The sequence below is a fragment of the Sinocyclocheilus anshuiensis genome, unplaced genomic scaffold (assembly GCF_001515605.1).
Source record: "Sinocyclocheilus anshuiensis isolate Anshui unplaced genomic scaffold, SAMN03320099.WGS_v1.1 scaffold201, whole genome shotgun sequence".
NCBI lineage: Eukaryota > Metazoa > Chordata > Actinopteri > Cypriniformes > Cyprinidae > Sinocyclocheilus > Sinocyclocheilus anshuiensis.
Window position 1 is genome coordinate 232,961 of NW_015537959.1, and position 26,425 is coordinate 259,385.

Sequence of the window (26,425 nt, forward strand, 5' to 3'; positions counted from 1 at the left end):
AAGGGGGTCTGAATACTTTCCGTACCCACTGTATATATGACTCGGCCTGGAGGACAGACGCAAGTAATCGCACGCGCTCAGTCGATCTCTCTCTCATTCACTGTCTGTTTAGGCTTGTTAAGTGCAAATCTACGGAGCCTCTGTACAAATCAGCATGGTACACATTATGTTATCATTACTAACTTGTTTAATATTCAGTCCACATGCATGAAGTGTAAAACGAGAAGGGCATAACCTTACGAAAAAAGAAAACGCGCAAAAATCGCGGTTGCTGCGGTTCTTGCATTCCTCTGCGGTTTGCTCGTCAATAGCGCGGTATTGCCCTAGTCTTGTTGCTAGTAGGCATTGCAGTATTGTGTCAGATCATGCGGCATTCACTCCACTCAACTATTGCATCGTCAATGGTCTCAGTCATTTATATGCTGTTAATATGCCAGTTTTCATTGAAGATGAACACCTTTGGGTAACATTATAAACACTACAATATAACTTCCTGTGAAGCTGCTTTGAAACAGTGTGTATTGTGAAAGCCAGTATATAAATAGTGAAATATGACTTGAAATATGGCTTTCTAAATAATTAAATGCATCACGATTTCTACAAAAATATTGCATAGCTGTTTTTAACATTGAGATTATTAAGAAATGTTTCTTGAGCAGCAAATCAGCATATTAGAATGATTTCTGAAGGATCATGTGACACTGAAGACTGGAGTAATGATGCTGAAAATTCAGCTTTGCCATTACAGGAATAATTTACATTTATTCCTGTAAATTTATGCCATTTTTAAGGTTCCTAATATTGTTTTGGGAGTCTCCTATAGGTTTACATGCATGCAAGGCCAAAAAACACTTTTGTTTTACCAAAATATGCATTTAATATCACCTCATTTTCCAACGATTCTCAAACGATTTGTTCGAAGCAGTTCTAGATTCAGTCTCTCTAAACCCCTCCTTTCCGTGAGCATACTCTGCTCTGATTGGTCAGATGGCCCAGTCTGTTGTGATTGGTCTACCACGTACAGCCCGTGTCGGAAACTAAATGCCCATTGCCATAGTTCTGTATTTTGAACGTTTGATAGAAAATATAAACATCTGTTATTTATCATACTTACAGGTTGTGATTCAGTGGAGTCAGCTGGTCCAAATAAACTGGGTACTGAGCCATCTTTCAAGAGCAAGTGTTTTGTGAATTTCTAGTTGAACTCCCAGAGATTAGAGAAGCAGTCGTCAGTAAAATGACAGGAACACAAAAAAGACTGGGGTTGTACTGCTGTGAATTTTAACCACTGATTCTTTGCAGCCTCATCTTTTGGAAGTGAAAATAAGTAAGGTGTTCTTCTAATAATTCAACGGCCCGTCGTCAATTATTCCGCTTATGCTACGGTTACCACACCTCAAGACATCGATCAGATGATATATTTAAAGGGATTCGTCTGGTTATTATACTTGAATCGCTATTGTGAGTAGGATTATTTCTTCCGCATCTCATCCAACGCCTCTTTTGCTAGTTCCAAAACGTCATTTTAAAGCTGGTAATGGAGGCTTGAGCGGTTGATAGCATTCTAATGCAGTTATTAGAAAGAAAGCGAGAGAGACAGAGACACACAGAGAAAAAGAAAGAAGAGAGAGAGAGAGAGCTTGTGTGAATTAGGCTACCTCTGTGCTTCCCTCAACAGTGTTCTGCAGCAGCGTCTCTAAACCAGCGCTGTTATTACCTCGCTAGTGAGAAATGTCATGTGTAGCCTTTAAGTTGCTACACTATATAGGCTAACTGATAAAATCGTCAGGGCAGCGCTGACAACACCTTTTTGTGCAAACTGCGTGACCATAGTGTGCGTGTGCGAGCACGTGTGATTGCAGTAATTCCTGTGTGCTGTATAGGTACTGTATGCTAATCTCCGTTATTACAGTTAACTATGTGAAGTGATATGGAACTGTAATGCGGTCAAGAGAGCTGCCTGGAACTACGTTCGCCGTGCATTTCCCTGAAAATAATTGCACACCTCAGAACGTTCGTCAGCCAATCAGATTCAAGCATTCAACGGCCCCGTAGTATAAAACAAAATTACTTTCAGCGTAGGACACTGCATCTTCTCGACATGACGTTAACCACACGAACAAGCTGCAGTGTTTGAGGGCGGGTCAAGTTGTTCACAGCTGGCCAACGTAGAACATAGATGGGCATTATGCAAATGTGTTACCCAGTGACGTGTAGCCGTCCGTCACGGAAGTGGGATTCGATTTACTGATGACTCGTTTAGGCTGTTCGATTCTGAGTCGATTCTTTCTTTTGAGAGACGATAGCCACTTGCATACAGCAGCGAGTGTTTGAAATAACTTCTGTTTGAGGTCCGATGTGGATTATGATCACCATACAAGGCAGAAATATTTCTATGCGATGCAAAGGACTATGCATGCTAGCCATTACCATAGCAAACATGGTAAATGCGACCGCTTGAAGAAATCAGACAAATCATATAGGCTATCACAATCTTGTATTTATTTAGTCACTATCTGTCTAAGTCTCGTCTCTTTATACCTGACCTTCTGATGTTCATATTTAGCTCCGTGTTTGTCATAAAATATATAAAAATCATAGTTTTTGTTTGGGAGCTCCCTCTGTTTCGCTGACTGAAAATATAACATACATATATTATAAAAATTGTATAATATAAAAGTATTAGGACTGGAGAGTATACCCAGGTCGTATTTTTGATGGAAAAATTATAGAAATTATCATTCTTTCTAAATGTGATGTATACTGACAACAAATAAACAGAAACAGACGCGAATGAATAACTGTGTGTCCTCTTTCTTGTGAAATAACGGTAAATACCACTTTATTTCTGTGTGACTAATTTTCAATCCTGACAAATTACTTAATTATGATTAATGTATCACTTATTATTGTAAAACTGGTAAATAATCGATGCTTTGGTTTTAAATCTTTAAGTAAACAAAAAAAAAATTAATGAATCATGAATCATGTTCGTTTTGTGATCTCGCTCCAGTGATTTATTTCTGATTAGTTTTCTGATAAAAACTTCTCTTTGTTGGTGAAATGCTGGGGTTGTGTGACATTGTTCCAGAGAGGCGTGTAAAGGGCGGGTTTTAGTCCCGACGGTGGAAACGCAGCATGAAATTTTGGGCTCTGTGCTACAGGTGTGAGGCTATTAGCCCCACCCAGACCGTTGAAAGCACTGGCTCACACTGGCCCAATAGTGGGAAAGCGGCTAATAACTATATTTATCGTGCACTTTTGGCTTTACAATATTCAGCAATATTAGAAATGGCATAATTCTATTCGTATATTCTATTTCTATTCATAATATATTTCACAATATTACTGTTTTGCTGTATTTTTGATCACATAAAGGCAGCCTTACAAAACATAAGAGACTTCATTTAAAAAAAAAAATAATAATCTTACAGCCTATTTATTTATTTTAACCTTTATGTAACCAGGAAACTGGCCAAGAAAGGCAGCAAATTAACATATACACAACCAATTAATAATAAAACGACAACATATCTAATTGAACAACATAAACCATCAAAATGCAATTTTTTCTATTGTGATACAAGGTGTTTCAAGAAGTGTCCTTTTTTTATGAGAGATTATTTGAAATCCAGTCATCACATGGGTTTCAGAGGTTAATGATAATCATGGGTGATTGAATGGAAAAGCAGACATAGTAGTCATAGAAATAGAGGTCTTATTAGTTTGTAGTGATCTAATGAAAGCAGTGTTTCACTCACAGGTTTGATCCCTGCTGAGCTTCAGCAGCTGTGGAAAGAGACTGCAGATGCACGGCAGGAGGAGAAGAGGAGAGGAGACAAATCCCCCTCTCCTCCCAAAACTCAGATGCTCAACCACCACTCCAGCACTAACGGACACCATGTGCACTGGCCCAGCCGGAGAGACAGGTACTTAATCATCATTAAACTGTTTTTTTTTTTGTCTTGAGCAAATATTTTATTGCATTCAAGCATGTGCTGTTTATTTAGATTTAGTCAGAAATCATATGTTTGTTGTTGTTAAGAATACTGTGTTAATATTTCCACTTGATGCTCTCTCGCTCCAAATGTTAAAATTGAGTGCTGAGTAGTGAATAAACAACAGGAAACTGGAGCACTTTGGTAGCAGGTTAATTAACTCACCAAACGCATCCTATGTGAGATTAATCAGATATGTACACAACATAAACATATTACAACATGCATCTGCACAAAAAAAATGCAAATGCACTTGTTAACTTGACCATGCTAGTCAGAATGTAGTTGTTGATGCACTCTTTCCGTAACAGCATACTGAAACACCAGCAACAAAAGTCACAAATAATTTACAACATTCTGTTTCAGTAGTGTTCTCATTATAAAGTTATATTACAGACTGATGCTTTTAAAATATTCAGAATTTAAGTCAATAAAACAAAAGAAGTAAATACTTTTATTCAGCAAGGAAACATTAAATCAATCAAAAAAGACATTTATAATGTTACAAAACATTTTTGTTTCAAATAATGCTCTTCTTTTGAACTTTGTTCAAAAATTGGTCTGTGTTTCCTCAGAAATATTAAGCAACATGACTGTTTTCAACATTGATTATAAGAAATGTTGGTAACACTTTACAATAAGGTTCATTAGTTAACATTAGTTAACTACTTTAGTTAACATGAACTAAGCATGAAAATACTTCTACAGCATTTATTAATCTTAGCTAATGTTAATTTCAACATTATAATACTTGTCAACAATATAATACTTGTCAATATAATACTAGTCTTAAAATGACAAGATTATAATTATTTCTTATTGTATTTATTGCACTGAAATTTAGTATTTGACGAGCAGTCAAACCAGTCAGGTTGTGTGAGGTTGCCTAATACAGAATGTATTGGAAGAAAACGGTTGACAAATGTCAGGTGTCTTAAAAGGCATTTGTCTTTGTGGCAGTGTGAAAGTTGACAGTCTGTGTCAATGCGTTCCCTGTGGGTCTATACACACATGAACACACCTCCATCTCCTTGTTTGCCGAGGTCCAAACCTGTTTGTCTGTATGTTTCAGGAACATGTTTGTCAGAAGCACTTGACTGTTGTCAGTCTTAAAACACTTGACTGTGTGAACGTTGCCTATATAATATGTTGCTGCATGTGGACATGCTTGAACTTGTTTCCACAAGTGTGTGAACCCATTACTGGAGAAACTGGGGTTAAGAACCAGCCCTGAGTCTTAACTGCTACACCACACTACCCTGTTAACAGTAAAAGCTCAGATTACAGTAGGTGCCATTGTGTCCTAGTGTTGCATTGATGTGGTCTGTGTTGTCAGCAGAGCCCTCTAATGACCCGCCTGTGATTGTTTGCATGATATTGGTGGAGGGTGAGAGCTCAAGGACTGTGTGGTCAGTTTCATGTGTCATGTAAACTCCTGCCCGCCAGAGAGACGCCTGCAACTAAAACCTTAAGTGCAGCCGCTGGCACCAGAGAACAAACCCTTCACCCTTTCTAGAAGACCACAACATGCAGGCATTGTCTATCTGTCTCTCCTTCTGGCTTACTGAGTGACATGCAAACACACTTTCCCGCTGATGGAGTGAGGGATGAAATGTAATCAATCCTTTAAAATCTGTCCTGCTCCATCTTTATCCGTGTACTACTGTCATGTTCCCTGCCGAGTGCTTGTTTCTGAAAGGCGAGCATTTGACATTGGGCTGGGATCTTCAGAGCCCCATATGTAAGAACAAACAGTTCATTTGCACGTATTTGTTTTATTGTGTCTGTTTGCTGGCTTATTTGATTGTTCAGTGTGTTATAAGGATGGAAAAAACAAAGTCTGTTTTAATTTGTCAAGTGTGAGTCATCTGCCTAGGCTGGGGTTGTGTTCATGCACTGAAAGAGAAAAGATGCCCGCTGTAGATGCTTTCTCTCTTTGTTTTGGTGTTAGGGAAAGAAATCCGCTGGCAGAGACACACAGGGCTCTCTTAGGCGAGAACAGGAGAAGGTCATGGGTCAAAGGACACAACCTCGCTTGATTCCAGACAAATAAAGCATTCTTGCCATTTTTTAAAATACAAAAAAATAAATCACTTTCTCAAACAGTCCACTGATACAAAGTCCTAAACGTGTCCATCTACTTTGTCAGCTGGCTCTGAGGTGAAGAATAGAGCTATATGAAAACAACTGACAAAATGCTGTCTGGGTAAAAAAAAATAGAAAATAGAAATGCATAAGAAATAACGTGCTAAAATACTGTTCAAAGATTTTGGGTCAAAAATGAATACTTTATTCTGCAAGGACAGATCCAAAGTGACAGTAAATAAATGTATAATGTTACAAAAGATTTCGATTTCAAATAAATGCAGTTCTTTGGAACTTTCTATTTATCCTGGAAAGAATTTATCAAGGTTTCCACAAAAATATTAAGCAGCACAGCTGTTTTCAGCATTGATAATAAGAAATCAGATTATTAGAATGTTTTCTAAAGGATTATGTGACACTGAAGACTGCAGTCACAAGGATAAATTACATTTTATAAATTACAACTTTTTTGATCGAATAAATGCAACCTTGTTGAGCATTAGAGGCTTCTTTCAAAAACATTACATCTTGCCGACCCCAAAAGGTAGTGAAAAATACTTCAAATTTAAAATAAATAAATAAATAAAAATACAAAAAAAATAAAACGAATACCGTAGAACAAAACAAAAAATGTATAATAATTTGTCACATTATAGTAATGGTGCTGCATTAATGATGACAATTTGGGTGGGCCAAATTCTGAAAAAAAACATTGAAATCATAATGCAAACAATCTTAAATAGAGCTTTACATGACCAGTTATCTCCCGATACTGAACACACTGTGATTCATGCATCACAACAAAATGCATCACAATATCGAAATATTGTGATTTGAAAACGAGCCTGTCGAGTGCAAAGACACTTGGTGGAAAGCATGAATCTGCAGTATCAGTTTCAATCTTTCTCAAACAGTTTGCATCAGCATTTTTTCCATGCCTTACTCTTAGAAGCACCTCTGACCACATTGAGAAACTCTGGTTTTAGAATTTATACTAAGTTTCTTCGTTTTTATAATGAACTATAGGAAATATGAATAAATAATTGCAAATACCTAAAAATCTTGATTGCCATATTAAAGTATTGATGCAAAATGAAAATGTAATTGTTAAAGTTGGCTTTAATGGTCTAATTTATTATTTTATTCTTTTGATTTTGAGGTGAAAGATGACAAACATGTTCTAGACAGGTTTTGTGAGATGAACAACTTCTTGACATCAGATATCCCAAATATTTGAGATATTGCTCAAGAACAAATGAAAGTGTAGTAGTGTGATTTGAGTTGAAATGGAAGGTGCAGAGCCCTATGGGTCACATAGTTGCACAATGTCGCAACATACTATACAACAGTGGCATTGTCCAGTGCAATCCTGTATTATTAACCTGTTTAAAGTACTTGACAGGTATCCAGAACTCAAGCAAGTTTCAGATTCTGTATTTATTGTCTGCTTCAGTTCACAGGAGAGTCATTCCCAGAGCGCCCATCCTTTATACAGCCACGGCGTATGCAAGTGGCCAGGCTGCGATGCCGTGTTCGGAGACTTTCAGTCATTCCTCAAGTAAGTCAACAGCCCTCATCCTCTGCGTTTTATTATGCTGTTTGTCCTGTTTGCAGATCTGTGAGGAGGAGCCGTATGCAGCTGTAATCTAATTATCATTTCTGAGTGTGCTTGCTGCCTTTTTTGCAGCTCTTTTTATGTGGTTCTGTCCCTTTTACTCTTTATGTTTACTTGTTTCGTGTTTTTTGTCCTTATTTACTCCTTCCACTGTCTCTAACCTCCATTTACTTGTATATATGTATATTCCACCCATGTCTCTTTATTTTCTTTCCGTTTCCTTCTCTTTCTGTCTTTCTTTCTCTCTCTCCCCTGTGGCGTTGCAGCCGTGGGGCCCCTCAGGGTTGAGCTCAGTGCACTGATAAACAGAGTGCCCATGGTGATCCTGGCCATCCCTCCCAAAACAAACAACAGGAGGATGTTTGTCTGTGCCCCTTCCACTGACCCTGACCCCTGATCCTAGTCCGAGGCCCCGCCCTGTCTATTGCCACAACACTGCCTTTGTCCCTCAGCTCAGGCACAGTTCCACTATTAAAAATGTTCCAAACTATCACATCACACTGAGATTCACATATACTGTACCTGAGAATAAGGTGCTTAGCCTTCATAATAAGCATTCTTCATTCACAAATATGATGATGCTGTAATCATGTAATCAGAATGTCAAAATATCGCCCTCTCTCTTCATTCAATAGCAAATTCCATACTGTATTGTCAAGATGACTATTTCATGGATATATGTACTCATAAGCAAGTTACTGGTTGGAGTGTTTGGAGTGTTAAAGAAATTTATTTTTGTTTGTTAGAGGAGTTGTTTGAGGAAGTTGGTTGGATGAAAGCTTTGTGCAGATTTTCTTTGAATACAGCACCCTCTATTTCTCAATAGTAGTATTGCTGATGTACAAACAGGGAGTAAAAAGCTGAGGTAATGTTAAAATCATAATCGTAGCAACAATATGCACTACAAAAGTTTCAAAAGCTTAGAGTCAGTGCATTTTTTTAAAGAAATTATTACTTTTATTCAGCAATGATCAAAACTGACAGTAATGGCATTTATAATGTTACAAGATATTTTTATTTCCAATAAATGCTGTTCTTTTGAACTTTCTATTCATCAAAAACTTTTGAACAAGAGTTTCATGGTTTCTACAAAAAATACAAAATGTTTTCAACATTGATAAAAATAAATATTTCTTGAACAGCAAATCAACATAATTAGAATGTTTTCTGAGGAATCATGTGACACTGAAGACTGGAGTAATGATGCTGAAAAGATTAAACAAAAATGTAATAATCACTTTCTTTTTTACCAGTTAATCAAACAGTTTGCTTGATTTGCTCAAATGAATCAAACTACACAACTGTAATGTACTATTCTCTTTATTAAAATTGTTGTTTGCAAATCAATCTAGACTTATGTTCTGAGTCAACCTTAGGCAAGACAGGGCAAATTTATTTATAAAGCACATTTTACAGTGGTAATTCAAAGTGCAAGAGAAAAAAAAGACACAACTCTTAAAATCAATTTAAGAATCAATAAAAATAAAAGATGTGTTTTAATGACGGGTCTTGATCTTATACTGAACGTCTGCATATGTGTGTTGTGTTTTTCAGGCATTTGAACAGTGAACATTCTCTGGATGACAAGAGCACAGCGCAGTGCAGAGTTCAGATGCAAGTGGTTCAGCAGCTGGAACTGCAGGTAAGGCTTTACAAACATTCAACACAATTGCTTTAGCTCCAAATGGAACTGGTTCTTGATGTGGTGTATTTAATTCTTATTAGACGAAAGAAATGTTTGTTTTCTGTTTTGCACGTAATTGAACATCCTGCTCTAATTTGAGCTCTAATCTTTTTCCTGTTCAGTATATGCTGTATGTACACATTAAGAAAAACCATGTGAACGCTAGACAACAGAAAGCTCCAGGTTTATCAGTGGTACATCTCTGCTGTGTTTGTGTTTGTCAAACAGCTCGCTAAAGACAAAGAACGCCTTCAGGCCATGATGGCCCACCTCCATGTCAAGTCTACTGAGCCCAAACCTACCCCTCAGCCAGTATGTCACTTTGTTTACCATTTACTCTGTTTGATTAAACGCATTTCTGTAGTTCTGAAGATAAATATTATTATATTATAATATATATTGGCTAAATATTAAACTTTTTTGTTATTGTTAGGTGAATCTGGTGTCTCCCCTCATACTTGCCAAGGCAACCATTCCCAAAGCCACTCCCTCTATGAGTCTTTCCCAGAGTGCCACAGCCCCGTCTACACCCCTCACGTCACTCCCCCAGATGCCCTCTGTCATCATACCCACCAGCCTGCACAGCATGGGACCCATCCGCAAACGCTACTCTGACAAATACAACATAGCCATGGACCAAGGTGAGATCCTTGACTTCTGACCCACAGTCAGTGTCAGAGACATTAGTGCAGTCACAGTAGTGCAGTGGTCAGAGCTCTACAGTAAGAATGTGGGTCAGTGGAACAGTCACCTGTCCAGTAGGGTTATTTGAACATTCAAAAAACATTCACTTTCTTCAATCCACATGTAACATGATTTCAAGTCATAAATAAAATTTTCCAAAAAGAGTAAAAATTCAATACAAAAATTTCATTTGCGGTATATGCAAAAAAGGATCGGTCCTGCACGACCGTAACATTTGTTGTAGATTTTAAAATGCACTGAGCACTTTATTTTTTGCACTTTGTTATAATAAAAATAAGATTGCTAGCATCTCGCCATGTAATTCTTTTTTTTTTTTTTGGATACACAGCAAATTCATTTCAAGTATTGAGATTTTACCCTTTTTTTATATAATTTATTTCAACATTCATGCATTGATTATTTATTTGTAAATTGATTTATGCATTTTGCCACATTAAAGTCTGATTAATAACTTCTTAAAATTATTTAAATATTTTTTTGCATGGACTTTGGTTTTTCATTCACTTCAGATGTGACCTTGCCACCTTTATATAAATAGCAGGACCATGGGCTTTACCGTTTTTATTAGAAATGATAGACTATAATAAATATATCTTTTACATACAAAATCTCTCTCTCAAACTTACAACAAATGACTGTTTCATAAAAATTGGTGTTCCTGTGGCTCAGTGGTAGAGCATTGCGTTAGCAGTGCAAAAGGTCGTGGGTTCAATTCTGAGGGAACACACATACTGGTAAAAAATGTATAGCCTGAATGCACTGTAAGCCACTTTTATCAGCGTCTGCTAAATGCATAAATTATTTAATTATTTATAAATGTAAAAATGTCCATATTTTCTCAGGGCCAGTGAAAATATCATTATGGCATATAAAAATCCGAACTACAGTTGAAACATCTAGATTTTCTTCTTTCTTTGTTTTCTTTTTATAATGTTTTGTAACGCCTTACTACTAATTTTTTCCCGTTTGTGCAGATGTTTCTACCTGTAAAATTAGAAACTGTTGCACAAGCCTTTTGCCTTTCTTTTTTTTGTGAATTACTGTCTTGTCCAAAATCTACCACATGGATTTAAACCCCATTTTCAAAGACAAAATGACAAAATTGCTTTGATACATGAAGTGTAACTGACAGCACCTTTCTCCTGTGTCCCATAGATATTGTCCAGAATAAGGAGTTCTACCTGAGTGCTGAGGTCAGGCCTCCATTTACATATGCAGCTTTGATCAGGCAGGTAAGAAACTATCCATCTAGGTCTGAACCATAATTTCTGATGAGATGGCCATCATCCAGGCTGTCTGAACATACTGAGGATGAATTTTAGTTAAACCTTTACTTTTATCTTTCATCAGTTGCCATATTAGAGACACATGTTGATCTTAAAAATTGTGTTCCCTTTTTTAATTTATAGGCCATTTTGGAGTCTCCTGAAAAGCAGCTAACACTAAATGAAATCTACAACTGGTTCACTCGAACATTTGCGTATTTCAGACGCAATGCAGCAACGTGGAAGGTAACTCAAAAGATACAGTCTTGAGTGATTTCTTCTGCCTTGGATAAGGTCGTTAATTTATTCTGTGATCTCAGAATGCAGTTCGCCACAACCTCAGTCTTCACAAGTGTTTCGTACGAGTCGAGAATGTCAAGGGGGCTGTTTGGACTGTGGACGAGCTGGAGTTTCAGAAAAGAAGACCACAAAAGATCACTGGGTAATTGCACATCTCATTGCGAAGATTCCATTCGCACAGATTCTTCTGAGGTCATTGTTGCTAATGATGCTGATGTCTGTTTCTTCAGATCACCTCTGGTGAAGAATATCCAGTCCAGTCTGGGTCAGAGTCCTTCCCTGTCTGCTCTGCAGGTATGGATTCATTCATACATACACTACTGTTAAAAAGTTTAGGGTCGGTAAGATTTTTAAAATATATTATAAAATGTAATTTATTCGTGTGAGGCATTATCATCAATATTGAAAAGAGTTTTGCTGCTTAATATTTTTGTGGAAACCGTGATACTTTTTCCCCAGGATTCTTAAATAGAAGGTTCAAATAAACAGCATTTATTTGAAATAGAAATCTTTTTGTAACATTATCAATGTCTACAAACTCTCACTTCAATTTAATGCATCCATACTCCGTACTTCGGAATGGTAGTGTATTTAACTTGTTTGTAATATCAGTATTATTTTCCATGGTCTTAAAACATTGTTTCTCCTCAGGCAGCGATGGTGGACAGCAGTCTGCCCCTATATGGCTCAGCGTCCATGGGAGTGTCCAGTCTGAAGGCTTTGGCCAGTGCACTGCATGAGGACATGAGTTCTCGCGATCATGACGAAGGCTCCCACAGCGACTCCAGCCTGGAGCTCTCTCCTGTGCTCTCCACACTGTGAGTCCACTCTCCCGCCTGTCTGATACCACTCATGTAAACACTGAGAACATCTAATCAGTCACTGACTGGGTTATTGAAAGATTAAAAAAGGCAATTAAGTTATTTTGAGTAGGGTAAGATGAGGGAAGATGCCCCCCCCTTAACACTTTACCCACCATTGTTGGAATTTTCTGGCATTCCCTGTTTTCGTTGTTATACAGTAGGGGGCGCTATTACACATCTTCTGAAAGAGGACAGAATCTCCTGATTAAAATGAGATGGTCCTCACTGCAGAACACAAGATCCAGGGGGCGTGGTTGGATCCAGATCCAACTCCTCCCACCTTACGTATACCTAAACCTACCCGTCTCCACCCCCTGATCCCTAAACCCACCCAACTCCACCCCTAAACCTACCAATCTCCACCCCCTAGATGTGGATCCAACCACACCCCCTGGATCTTGTGTTCTGCAGTGAGGGGCTACTGATTAAAATACAGAAAGAAAGCGAAGCAGCAACAGAAACAAGTGATCATCAAACATTAAACAGCATATAAATCAAAACTGCCTAACGTTACCGAATGAAATTACGATCCAGGAAGTGGTTCAGGACTGTGCAAGTTTTCAGGGTGTTGATGGAATCGATCTACTCCATCTATGTTTTGATCACCATTTTGAATCTGATCCAGACATAGACTTTGACAAAAACATGATTTTCTCAGCTTTTTATTCAAAAATGTTAGGCAGAGGCTCCGTTCTTTCTTTTGACATATTGCATGTTCAGATATTCATATAACAAAATGTTTGTAGGCCATGAAAGTTTTGTAAAAATGATCAGAAATGCTGGCAGTGGCTGGCAGCCTTATTTTTAATTTTTTTGTAAATGCTGGCAGGGGAAAGAGTTCAGAACAGTGTGCATTTACTTTTAGAATATGCAGTTGAGTGACGCATTAGTGGGTGATTAGGATGATGCATTAGCCAATGTGTTATGTCAATGTGTTTATGTCATGATAGCAACAAAGGTTAGCAACAGATTTTCAGTTTGATCCCGGGCTGACGTGAGCGGTCTGTGTTCACAGGCATCAGTCTCAGATTAAAGAGGAACCGATGGAGGCTGAAGACTACAATGGCTCCATGTCTCCAGAGACAGAAGACCAGCACAGTCCAGACACCAACCACAACGAGAAGTACACCGAAGAGCAGCCAGGATTCTCCTCGTCACCTCACTCATTCCACTGCTGAGATCCTCATCCTTCATCTGACCAGTGCACCATCAAACTCTGAGAATCCTGACGCAGAAAACTAACAGCTGCAACTTTTCCTTTTGGGAACAACCGTTTATTTATTGTTTCGATGTACCTGTTTCTGTTGTATGCAATGGTTTGACCTCACTGGTACTAAAGGGCTCCTCTGTGTTTGAAAAGGTCGCCCATCAGCTTGCAGAGGACAAAAGAGGGCGCTGTAGGCTATACGTCATCTTTGGTTTGTATATTTAACACTACGGCACCTGAACTCAATCAACCGCTTGCCTGAAAGGGAAGATGGTGTCCCTGTCAACTGAGGAAGATTCATGCCTATGAATTTTCAAGCCGTCTATGATGAGATATATTTAGCTTTCCACAAAATCTGTTCACTGCAGCTGTGAATGCTGAATGAAAAGCTCTTTATTGTAAATGCAAGTTTGAATCACCTCTGCCTCAAATACTGTAGGGTTAGTCGCCATCAGGGCCGTCGCTTAAGTTCACGGGGCACTGACGATATTTTGATGGGCGGCCAAGTGAGGCTGTAACATAGAGGACCTTACGACGGCCCTGGTTGCCGTGACGGTAACGTGTGGCCTTAAATTTCGGGCTGCTTATTGGTAGAATGGAAAATGAAATTGTGAATGTCTATCTTTTTTACCTCTGTTTTTTCAAGATAAAAACAAAACCAAAGGGGAACATTTTATAACCAGCACTTGATGATGAATGTTTTTTCAATTGTAGTTTTTGATTTGTTTTTCACTTAGTGTGTACAGAAGGCTACTGTATTTTCATTATCCAAAACATTTACACAAACTAAAGTCCCAATCATTCGGTTACTAGTAAAGCTGAACCAAACGTTTTCTTCCATATTTGAGTAGAGTGAATTATATATATTTTTTTCTCCGTTGTAGAACAAATCTACGGTTACCAAAGTTTTTTTTTTTTTTTTTTCATGTACCCTGTTTACATTGTCCCTTTTGATATGGCCAAGACTAAGAAGTCTTCACTTGAATGGATTCGATAAGTATAGGATGCGTTTAAATGTCACACTCCTGACATTGAGCATTTTGTAACTCTAATCATTTGATCTGACAACTAGTAATTGTACCACAGAGAAAAGAGTAGATGACAAGGAAATAATGCATAATTGTTGACTGAATAACTTCTTACACGTCCAAAAGGAATAGATGACATCTATTTCAAATCAACTATGTCAGTTTGTTCAATACTTCTGAATAAATGGCCTTATGATTAATAAATTCTTGTATAAAAATGTGAAAACATATGGTGTAAGTTTTTTCCTTTATAAATAATTCTAAATATCTAAATGTACAAAGTATAAGTATTTTCATTTATACAAATATAAATATATTAATTGGATTTTATGAACAGTGCATTAAATGCACTACAAAAGGGGACAAAATGTTAATAAACAACTGAGAAAGAGGTGTATGAAAATGTATGTGAACAACACAAAAATGTGTGTGTATATATATATATATATATATATATATATTTAAATTCTAATACATGATGATTGTTGAATGGATAGGAATAGAACAGTACATTGGAACTGAAATAATTCACATCATGAATTCAGATTTGGTACCATGACTTTACATTTATTATATTTTTCACTTGTGCATACACTGAAAAAATAACATCTAGTAATAAAAGATAAAAAAAACCATCAAAATCCTTCCATGTAGTCTTTTTTTTAACTTTCAAAGTCAGCTGCATGTGTAAAAATATATTACTACATAAAAAGATCAATAAGAAGATACAGAATACAATATATTAAAGTTATCATAGACGTGTCTTACTATCTGTCAAAAACAGCAATAACTTGTTGATACAGGCTAGTAAAATAAATGGCACAGCTTAAAGTAACTGATTGAGTACATGGCCACATGTCTTTGGTTATAAACAGCTTCAGGAGATCATTATGCAAAGAATGAAGGCGGAAACGTCCACCTGTCCAATCAGTTTAACGTCTGGTTACATTCCAATATAATGTTCTACTACACAGTATGGTAGGCAATGGTACAGCATGATGCCACGGTCAGTTGACAAAGCTATCGTTCATATACGATGTCTTGTGCTAATGTGGATGATTATGTACCACTGTCTGCCTTATTTTATATTCTGTTTATGAACAGTGCATGAAATACACAACAAAAGGGGACAAAATAAAGTTCCTTCCTACTCTAAAAGGTAACCAAATTCTCTCTGGGTAATAATCACATGACCATCAGCCTTCCATTATGACATCAAACTACAGGACATTTCAATCTGGACCTCCAGCAGAGCACAACAGCTGCTCAGCGTCACGACTACGCCATGTCTGGTCCTCCATCTGTTTCTCCATCTCAAACGCTCCGTAACTTTCCCTATCATTCGCAGACACCGGGCCAGATTCAGAAACTATGGAAGCTTGTTTCCACCAGAGGATACAAAGGTAATTGTGTTTTTCAATTTGGACTTTTTCTCACAGTTCTGAGAAATAAAGTCAGAGCTGCAAGATGTAAACTCAGAATTGTGAGATATAAACAGAATTACAAGAAAAAAAAGGCAGAATTGCAAGACATAAACTCAGAATTGTGAGAAATTAACAGAATTGTGAGATATGAACTCAAAATTCTGAGAAAAAAAAAGGCAGAATTGCAAGATATAAACTCAGAATTGTGAGAAATGAACAGAATTGTGAGGTATTAACTCAAAATTCTGAGAAAGAAAAGGCAGAATTGCAAGATATAAACTCAGAATTTAGATATAAACAGAATTATGAGAAAGTCAGAATTCTGTAAACATGGGCCAGTTGCATAAACATAGACACTATGTTAAGACTGTGTCTTAAGAACTAGTTTGACCAACTAGCAGTTAGCCAAGAGATAATCAGTCTCACTTTTCTGATTAAAATTGGGCCAGTCTACATTTTTGTTATTGACTTTAAACAGTTATGACCAATCTAGAAGAAAACAAATTAGATGGCTAACTTTTTAAGACTAGTCCAAGCAGTTTATGCAACCGGCCCCATCTCGCAATTCTATTTTATTTATTTATTTTCTCTGAGCTGCTAGATATAAACTCAAAATTACGAGGAAAATGTCAGAATTGTGAGATGAAAAGTCTCATATATATATTAATTTTTTTTTAATTTATTTTATTTTTTTTTCTTTACTGTGGCTGAAATAAGTTTCCAATAGAAACCATGGCACCTCCTTTCCAGTTAGGACAAAAAAAAAACAAAAAAAAAACTGAAATTTGGCTTTTGAATAAAATAAACATTTTCAACCATAATGTAGTGTACGTCAAAACTCTAAAACCAAATTGGCATCAATATTTACAAACTGATGATTGTCATTCTGCAGAGACTGTTATCTGTGCAATTCCTAAGTTTGAGTGCATTTAACAGATTTATTTTATTCAGGGGTCAATAACAGTGCTTTTGAAAACCCCTTATATAACAATCTTCATTTACAAGTCACTTACAATCCCACGAACACCAAAACAGCTCTAAAAAGGCAAAACCACAACAGACTGCTGGCTTTAGTTTGGTTACATTCTGTATATTTTGGTTGTTTTGGCATCATGTTAGTCAACAGTAAAGCCCTTGTCTTTGCCGAAAAGTCTTATGTTATGAAACCCTTAAACTTGACAGAAGGTGCAACATTACAGTCTCGTGATGTGCGGCAGTGTACGTGAAGAGCCTCGTCCCCGGGGCCCTAGCGTCTCTGTGGTGCCAGCATTACTTTGTTAATGAAGTTGACGATGGCAGTCGCGGGCTGTTCGGGATCCAGCTCTGCAAAAAGATGGCACACATTTTCCACCACACTTCCGGGCTTCTTGGCAACAAAACCAAATACTCTGAGAGGAGACAGAGAGATACGAGAATGAGCGACTGGGGGATAAAATATCAGTCAGACTTACAATCCACATGAGTGAATGGACAGACAGGATGATCAGTTCTATGGTTATCTAAGAGTAAATGACCATGCACATAAGCACCTAATCAGTTTCCTATCAGGCGCAACACAGAGGAAACAAGCTGTCTGAACAGTCCAGACAAAACGCATATCATTTAGACTTACTTAGAGGTCATGCTGTCTGAGTTAGTCCACCTACGGCAGCAAGAGGGAGACAGAGACAAGACTGAGGAACAGACTCTCACACACACACACACACACACACATGCAAATGAAAAATGCTCTTTCCTGTAACATCTGGTTTAATGTTATTGCCTCAAATTCTTTAGATGCAAGACTGGTCGCTGTGTGCCATGAAAGAGCGTTTACAAAATAAAAATCACAGAGCCCAAACAATTTACAGGGTTCAAAGTGATGGTTTAAGAAAAGACAAGTGTTTTGCCTGCACAGGGTGGGTTTGCATTTCAAACAAAGCCCCAAAGCTTGTGTTGTACATAAAACTGAAAATATACACACATAAATGAGTAAATAAAAAACATTTATGCACATACTGCACACACAGACAGAGCAGCCCACACAGAGTCATGCACTACCTGATTAGATTTCAGTGCTACTACTAGTTCTAGACAGGCAACTGTCACAAGAAAACAAAACAAAACAAAAAACAAAGCAAAACAAAACATAAAAAAAAGACAAAATACAAAATGTAAAACAAAACTCCTATATCTAAAACAAAAAAATAAAAGAAAAACATTACACAGAACAAAAAAACTAGATAAAAAAATAAAATAATATATATATATATATTATATAACAAAACTATAATAAAGAAACAAAAAAACTAAACAAAAACAAAATCCTCCTATATCCACATTTTCCTTTGTATATTTGCATTAAGCTTAATGGTTTGTAATTTCATTGAATGTGGAATACACTGCAAACTTTGAATATTGTTGTAAGATGGACGGTCAGTGCAACAGCCTATAATATAACAATGTAATAACAAATAACCATGTTTGAGAAAACATGTAGAGTAGATATTTAAGCCACTCTTCATTTCTCTCGCATTTTTGCCACCACTATCTCACCTCCTGTCTTGTGGGTCCACACTGCTGAAAGTCACGCTGTTGATTGGATAATGTCTCCTGAAAAACACCCTGAAAACCCAAACATCTCATAGTCAAACTCAGTGTGACAGTAACAGTCTGTCCTCACATTTCTATTGCTCATAGAAAACTGAAAAATTATATGGTTATACTTTCAAAAGGCAAAAAGTGGTATGAGTGGGGGTACCTGCGCTGACTGTCTGTCAGTGTAATGCCCTGGGCAGACACCTTAAAGTGAACCACTGTCGCAGAGGGCCGAGGGCTGCGTGAAATTGTGGCCCCTGAGGCCTTAGCGATAGCTTGGGGTCCCGTGAGAGACTCAGTCTCAACTGAGTTCAGGTACAGCACATTGCAGGCTGAGGAGAGACTCAGAGGTTACAGACGCTACAGTAAGACGTAACACATGAGGACAGATGTGCTGGTTCACACTCACCTGCTCCCTGTTTCAGAAGGTCTGCAGCTGTACTCATGTTACTGACAGGCTGAACCTCCACGAATTCACCTATTGGGTCTGAGAGTGACATCATGATTTATAGACTAGTCTCTGAGATTCAAACACTGGCAGTTGCTTAAATACAAATCTTGTGATCATATCTGTTTGCACTACGGTTAAAGTTTTTTTTTTTGGTTTGTTTTGAAAGAAGTCTCTTAAACTCAACAAGGCTGCATTTATTTGATCAAAAATACAGTAAAACAGTTATATTGTGAAATATTATTACAAATTATAACTGTTTTCTATTTGAATATATTTTAAAATGTAATTTATTCCTGTGAAAGCAAAGCTGAATTTTCAGCATCATTACTCCAGTCTTCAGTGTCACATGATCCTTCAGAAATCATTCTAATTTACTGATTTGCTGCTCAAGAAACATTTCTTATTATTGTCAATGTTGAAACAGTTGTGCTGTTTCATATTTTTATGGAAACTGTGATACATTTTTCAGGATACTTTAATGAACAGAAAGTTCAAAAGAACAACAATTATTTAAAATATATATCTTTGTAACATTATAAATGTATTAACATTTATAATCAATTTAATGCATCCTTGCTGTATTAAAGTAATAATTTTCTTTAAAAAAATGGAGCTGTATGTATAATATTCAGCTGTATATAACATTTTGGAGCTGTATGTATAATATACAGTACTAAATGGAAGTGTATGTATAATATTGTGCATTATAAAATATAAATTCACTACCATTTTGTCTATGTATAATATTGCATATTATAAAATAAATATTTTTTTTAGTTGAGCTGTGAGTCTGATTTGAATAAAAAGAACTGCTACTGCAAAATCATACAATAGACAATAAAACAAAAAATAGACAAAACATTTTGTATATTATCTATAACTTATAAATTATCTACAACATTGTCTTTGCTGGCTGCATGCAAAAACAAACATACAGTCCAACCAGTGTTGTCTGATTCACAAACATGATTCTTATGAGCGGTTCTTTTGATAAATCAGTCAAAAACAACCTGATTTGTCAGTTTGAATCAGTCTAAATTTCAGAGCAATTCATTATCTGGCAAAGTGTAGTTAAATACAGTCACAAAGAAATAAAATCAATAAATTAAAGAAAAAAATGTAACATACTACAAAGAATTATACTGTTTTGTTTAGCATGTAGTAAGGATCTATAGCACAGAATATTGTGTTGTAGCTTAATAAAAAATACTTTGCATTCCTTTCTTGCCTTACAACTCCTCATTAACTCTAACCTCACAATGAGTGTATGTTGTGTCTGTGCTTTCATCATTCAGTGATATCTCAGCGTGGCGTGTTGACGTGTGCCGTTATGTGTACCTTTATCTGGGATGCGGAGGGCACAGGGCAGAGAGATTGGTGTAATGGAATGCTGACACACCAGTGCTGAAAGACTCCCTACCAATGACAAAACACATACAGAGGACCTCAATACTTCGCTTTCACTTCAACACTTCAACATTATTTACCTTTAAAACTGATGTGCCAGATTGCAAAAGCACCAGAATGTAGCCAGACGGCAACTAATCACAAGCCGATATCGCAGGAAAGTGCAAACTCATTTTCACAATAACCATAGCTCAACTTGCATACAACTTTATTCAGCCTGGCTGTTCTATTAACTCCAACTTTGGTTTAGGACCGCAGGAAACATCTGTCTAACATCTTCATAATAAAATGTCATACAGGTTTGGAATGACACGAGAATGAGTAAACAATGACACTATTGTCATTCCTGGATGAATTATTGATTTAAGCTCTGATTTAAAGGGATAGTTCACCCAAAAATGAAAATTTGATGTTTATCTGATTACCTCCAGGGCATCCAAGATGTAGGTGACTTTGTTTCTTCAGTAGAACACATATGATGATTTTTAACTTTAACTGTTGCAGGATAAACATCAAATTTTAATTTTTGGGTGAACTATCCCTTTAAACCAGGACTAAGCTTAATCAGTGTCTGGCGAGCCACCCCGTAGAGTTTTATAGAGGATTCCTGAAGTGCTCACCAAAGTAGGGCTCATTTTGACAGCCCTTAATCTTCACCCCTCGAGGCCCCGTCTCAATCAGGAAGTGTCGAACCAGCTGTTCCAGAGGGTCTCCTCCTGCTAACAGACAGGAAATGATATCTTTAATGCAAATTATGATGCTAATATTGTTGTACATAGAAACATGACAAAACATGACAAGTTTCGAAATATTGCACTTCAGTTGTGATTAATCAACATTTAGATAAAAGCAGTTCTCAATGCTTTCTCAAATAAATGTTTAGTTGAATTGTACAAAAATAAACAGTGCACTTGGTCCAGTATTAATTATGACAATAAAATATTCAAGACAATGAAAGCTAAAATTCAATGTTTGTCGTGACTTTGCTTTTGTAGTTAAAAAATTAGTCACATGAATTTCACTAATTCTATTTACATTTAAATTTGAATTGCACTTCTGCTTTCTGTTTGCCGCCTCAATTCAAATTGGCAATGGCATTCTCAGTTCAAATCTGAATGGAGCACAACCTTATCAACCAAGGTTGTGAATTTGGGACAGGACTATCTGTTTGTCCAGTCAAAGACAAGGCGAGTTGATGACAATTGTCATTATTACTGTAATTCTGTTTGGTGCAGAAATGACACACTTCAGCTTTAGCTCTAAATTCCTGCGATGTTTAGCTCTGGTAGAGTACTTCAGGTGCAGTCGTGTGTTTCCTGTGCAGACAGAGAGCTTTGGGAGCAACACTGAGGCAAGATAAATGTTTGTGTGAGGAAATGCCTGCAGATATGGCGTACCTTTGCTGCTATGGTTATTGACGTTGGGGGGTGGGCTGGCAACTTTCAGGGCCAGACCGTAGGCCCCCTGGAAAGAGTTACTGTCTCGGATGAGGAAGGCCCCTGGCTCTCTTTCCTTCAGTGCTGCAATAGCTGTTGAACAGAAACAGGACAGTTTAATGAGACATTGCCATTTAAAAAATAGATCCAAACATATGGAACGACAATCTGTTGCAGCATGTGCAAAAACACTACAGCACAAAAATAAGCATCACTGTTAGTCTTGCTCATATACTAAGGGTTATGAAAAGTGACTTAATAAGTAATAAGACATGGCTGCATTTGCATGAACAAAACTGTTTACACAAACATCTATAGCAATCAGCAATAATGCTGGGTATTGACAGACATTTCCTGATTCAGTTAAATTCTGATTCGATTCCAATTCATTTGGGTATATTTTTGGAGGGAACTCAAAAGAAAGCCACCTCTGGCCATTATTTTGCAGTACACCGCATTTCAATTTTACAAATGGAGATTGTTCAAATGAAAATTAAATGGAAAATCAGTATCTTTAACCAGCCCTAATTAGCAGCTGGCTATGAAGACATCTCTAAACTGCATTTAGTTTTATATAGTTAAAAGACAACAGTGGTTTTCTCACCTTGCTCTCTAGAGATGCCAGGTTTATACCAAAACCGAGAGCTGTCCTGCACAAATTTCACACTGACACGGCTGCCCATCTCACCCTCCACACCAACTTCTCCCTGTCCAGCGGGCATGGTCACCTCTCCTACTGAAGGTGAGAATGTAACGTGGTGTTGCCCAGAGGGCTGATGACTCATGGACGCCCTCAGCATTCCAGACCTCCCGTTGGGTGATCCAGGCAGGCCGGATGGGCGGCGTTTCTCAGGGAGGGGAGGCTGTGGGACGGAGGTGGCTGGGCACCCTAAGTAGGAGCCTGGAGGAGATGGGGTGCAGCAGGCTGGAGAGATGGGAAAGGTGGGAGTGGAGCTGGGGCTGCCGTCCATACTGTGTCCTGCAGGAAGTGAGGTTCCAGAGCCCAACATCAGCTTCCTGCCCAGCGTGGCGAATCCGGGCACTGGGGGTTCAGGGGAGGATGAGCTCTCGTGTTCGCCAGTGGGTGGTTGAGGGGACGCAGGGACTGAAGAAGCAGAAGTGGTGTCTGGTTCAGGAGATGGCGATACTCCGTTGCTCTGCGAGTGAGCTGGGATGGACTCGGACGGGATGGGAGAAGAGGCATCTGATGAGTGTGCTGGTTTAACAGTCTCAGTTGATTGTGGTACCATTTCCACTATGGGTGGCACTGTAGCAGCAGTAGGCGAGCTGCTTGTCTGTGGTTGGATGGATTCTGATGGAGGTGTTAACGGGGCGGAGTGTTCTCCAGAGCTTTGTGGGGTAGGAGGTGTAGTAAGCGGGGCAGAGAGTTGTTGGGCAGTGGTGGGTGTGGCAGGAAAGGGGTGTATCTCAGGAATCTCTTGCCTAGAAGAAAGTACAGTTTGCCGAGACCCCGGACTGGTACTGTTGGACAGTAGGGCAAGTGGGTGCGTCCTGTTGTGGGAGTGGGCCGAGCTGCTTTCACTGTTCACCTCTCTTGAGTCATACTCACGGACACTGAAAAAGGAAGAAGAATTCAACACAATATTGAATAAAGTCAGCAGATAACATTTTCATCTACTGTAGGAGTAGCCATCTGTGCTCCTGGGGGGCTACCTGACTGCGGATGTCAGTTCCAACCCTGCTCCAACACACCTGCTGTTATTTTCAAGTAACCCTGACCACCTCAATTAGCTGGTTCAGTTGTGTTTTAAGGGTTGGATCTTCAGGTTCAGGTGGTTTAGATTTGTTGCATTAGAGTCAGAGCTAAACTCTGCAGGAGCAACCCCACATCTATTCATAAATGCAGTTACCTCTTCTGGGTTTGCAAAGGGCTGCTTGTGTGGACTGGTGTTGGAGGTCCTGAAATATCAGAGGGTGTTGAACATGGGGCATGTGGATCTAGATGTGTCCGCCGCAGGGAACCATGGGTAATGTGACTACGCCAGCCTATGCTGTCTGCACCAGGGCAATCTGATAGGGATAGCATACAGACTGATAAACAAATATAATCATGCACAGATAAAACTGAATGCAGATGAAGGTTATACACAGTTCTTTAATATAAGATAATCACAACATGTTTGCAAAAGCTTCAAATTTAAAAGACTTTAATTGTATCTGTCAAGGCATTTGTCACCTGTATTTGTTTCAGAGGTGTACTGCTGAGGGTGGGAGTCCATTTGGTTATCTGTATGTCCGCTGGCATGGTGCACTGGGCCAGGGCAGGAGGTGGAGGGAGGTGGAAGAGGGGATGTGGACTCAGACTGGTAACCCGAGGCATAGCCACGACTCTCTGAGGGTGACGGTTGGTAGGGGGAGCAGGGACACATCTGGTGTGGTGTCTGATATCCACTGGAACTGCTGCTGTACTTGAGATCCAGATGGGCGTGAGAGTGGGACCGGGAGGGTTCGGGGTATGCAGGATGGCCTGCGGGAAGTGGATCGAAGTTAAATGCTGGTAATTCATGACCGTGAGGCCCGTAGGGGGATACGGTAGCCCTTCTGTGCCAGTATTCTGCCTCTCGTTCTCTCTCCCAATGTAGTTCTGCTTCTCTGTCTCTCTCCCATTGCAGAGGCAGTTCTCGTCCCCTTCTTAGCCCCGCCTCCCGGTCCCATATCTCCACCCCTCTTTGCATATCAGCCTCTCTGCCCCGTCTTAACCCAGTATCCCGGTGAAGCTCTGCCTCCCTCTCCCAGTGTATTCCCTCCTCTCGGTCCAAACGGAGGGTGTGGAAATCTTCTCGCCATAGACAGCAGTCCCGACAGGGGCAGCCGGATGTCACTAGGCCATCTATCATCATGACATCGTGGTAGGGGCCGCTGGGTTTTGGGTGGTGTGGATGATTTTGGTGATGGTGGGGGTATGGAATGTACTCGTCCGCCCTACAGAGCAGTCGGGGAGACAGACTATGTGGATGGGGACTGATCTCTTGGGATGGATATGGACACAGGTGGCGTGATGGCCCCTCTGAGCAAGTGCGATGAAGGCAGTGCTGTGAACCTTGTTGGCGGTCCCAGAGCAGATCTGGTGGCGGCAGGGATTGGTGAGGATGGGCACTGTGGTGTTGGCAAAGCCCTATGACAGATGGCATCCCTGGAGAAGGAGCCCCTGTGTGTCCATTAGTGGTGGTGGGACGATCAAGGCAGTACCCATTGGATAAGTGGTGGAGGCCATCGCATCCAGGCTCAGCACAACGCTGGGATCGGTAGCCCACCCGACATGAGCATGAACGGCCTAACCTCAGTGACCCAGTCCTTTCAGGAGGCAAGGAATCACCGTCATCCAAAATGGCCGTCTCTCGGTCACGATCCCGTCCTCCATCCCCTTCAATCCCACCCAGAAGACGCTCAAGCTCCTCCCTCTCTTGCTGAGTAGGCGGGGCCTGTCGAGTCGGTTCATCGAGCCGGCCAGGTGGGACAGATGAGTGTCCAGAATCAGTGCTAACAGACAGAAGCTGACTTGGACGCTCCTCAGAGCTCCTTGCAGGGCTCCCATTGGTGGACGGCAGGGAGGTGGAGCCTGCAGCAAGACGCTTTTTTACCTGTGCGTACAGGCTGCCATCTAGAGGCCCACGTGTGTGTGCGATATCTAGAGGGATGTATGAGAGTTGTTTTTTTTTTATCAATGTTTATTGCAAGAAAGAATTTTTAAAGAAAGTCCACTTCAAATATTATTCAAGGTTTGCAGATTCACATTCTTTTCCTGCTACAAGTTACATATATTACAACATTATTATTATATATATATTTTTTTTTTTTTACAACATTAAAGGACATAATACATTATTTATTTGAAAACGTAACTTAAGTATCATGGTGAAAATTCAAAATGCAAAGAGTAGTCTTAATAAATAACATTTGACACTTGTATGCTGTTAACCCAACACTGGTTATGATAAAAAAACATCTGCCAAGGTGTTAATTTGCAAACCTGACCATTTGTTAATGTGCTCATGGCTGTGATGTCATAACCATGGTTATTTCTGAATAGTTTCAATAATCTGATCTGGCAAGACGTTGTAAACATTGTAAAGAGTAGTATCAACCTCTTTTATTTCTAAAGAAAAAAGGAAAGTCCTGTTTATAAAAATACAGTATCTCTGAAGGCTTGAATAAACACCAATATGTGGTTGTATGAATGAATAGTTGTACCCTCTAGGCTGTCCTGATGTCTCTGATTGAAGTTCTCATAAGAATCCCAGCGCACCACCGGATCATTCGTGTTATAGTCCACGCTGACAGCTGGATCATTCCTCTGGCTCACCCTCCCTGAATCAAACATACACACACACACACACACACACACACACACACACACAC

General features: G+C 38.9%; 2 protein-coding genes across 11 annotated transcripts in view; one reads left to right on the top strand and one right to left on the bottom strand.

Annotated features, from left to right (window-relative positions):
• Positions 1 to 15,057, top strand: part of LOC107666297 (forkhead box protein P1-B-like) — a 63,001-nt gene extending 47,944 nt beyond the window's left edge. Inside the window, exons 7-17 of one of the 4 annotated variants that reach the window (XM_016457545.1) lie at positions 3,764 to 3,929; positions 7,537 to 7,641; positions 9,253 to 9,340; positions 9,611 to 9,694; positions 9,816 to 10,023; positions 11,243 to 11,319; positions 11,497 to 11,598; positions 11,673 to 11,794; positions 11,883 to 11,946; positions 12,304 to 12,470; positions 13,531 to 15,057. In XM_016457545.1, coding sequence (XP_016313031.1) covers positions 3,764 to 3,929; positions 7,537 to 7,641; positions 9,253 to 9,340; positions 9,611 to 9,694; positions 9,816 to 10,023; positions 11,243 to 11,319; positions 11,497 to 11,598; positions 11,673 to 11,794; positions 11,883 to 11,946; positions 12,304 to 12,470; positions 13,531 to 13,693 — 1,346 coding nt within the window. In that variant the 3' untranslated portion in view covers positions 13,694 to 15,057. The remainder of the gene's footprint in view (positions 1 to 3,763; positions 3,930 to 7,536; positions 7,642 to 9,252; positions 9,341 to 9,610; positions 9,695 to 9,815; positions 10,024 to 11,242; positions 11,320 to 11,496; positions 11,599 to 11,672; positions 11,795 to 11,882; positions 11,947 to 12,303; positions 12,471 to 13,530) is intronic. The other 3 variants (XM_016457536.1, XM_016457550.1, XM_016457558.1) reach the window with 3 other exon arrangements.
• A 1,814-nt stretch (positions 15,058 to 16,871) lies between these two features.
• LOC107666254 (tensin-2-like) overlaps positions 16,872 to 26,425 on the bottom strand; it is a 49,924-nt gene continuing 40,370 nt past the window's right edge. For 5 of the 7 annotated variants that reach the window (XM_016457478.1, XM_016457502.1, XM_016457517.1 and 2 more), the window contains 12 exons: positions 26,258 to 26,374; positions 24,243 to 25,694; positions 23,917 to 24,076; positions 22,650 to 23,620; positions 22,007 to 22,138; positions 21,230 to 21,328; positions 20,541 to 20,618; positions 19,161 to 19,238; positions 18,915 to 19,083; positions 18,710 to 18,778; positions 17,787 to 17,816; positions 16,872 to 17,562 (listed from right to left, as the gene is read on the bottom strand). In XM_016457478.1, coding sequence (XP_016312964.1) covers positions 17,421 to 17,562; positions 17,787 to 17,816; positions 18,710 to 18,778; positions 18,915 to 19,083; positions 19,161 to 19,238; positions 20,541 to 20,618; positions 21,230 to 21,328; positions 22,007 to 22,138; positions 22,650 to 23,620; positions 23,917 to 24,076; positions 24,243 to 25,694; positions 26,258 to 26,374 — 3,497 coding nt within the window. In that variant the 3' untranslated portion in view covers positions 16,872 to 17,420. The remainder of the gene's footprint in view (positions 17,563 to 17,786; positions 17,817 to 18,709; positions 18,779 to 18,914; positions 19,084 to 19,160; positions 19,239 to 20,540; positions 20,619 to 21,229; positions 21,329 to 22,006; positions 22,139 to 22,649; positions 23,621 to 23,916; positions 24,077 to 24,242; positions 25,695 to 26,257; positions 26,375 to 26,425) is intronic. The other 2 variants (XM_016457486.1, XM_016457494.1) reach the window with 2 other exon arrangements.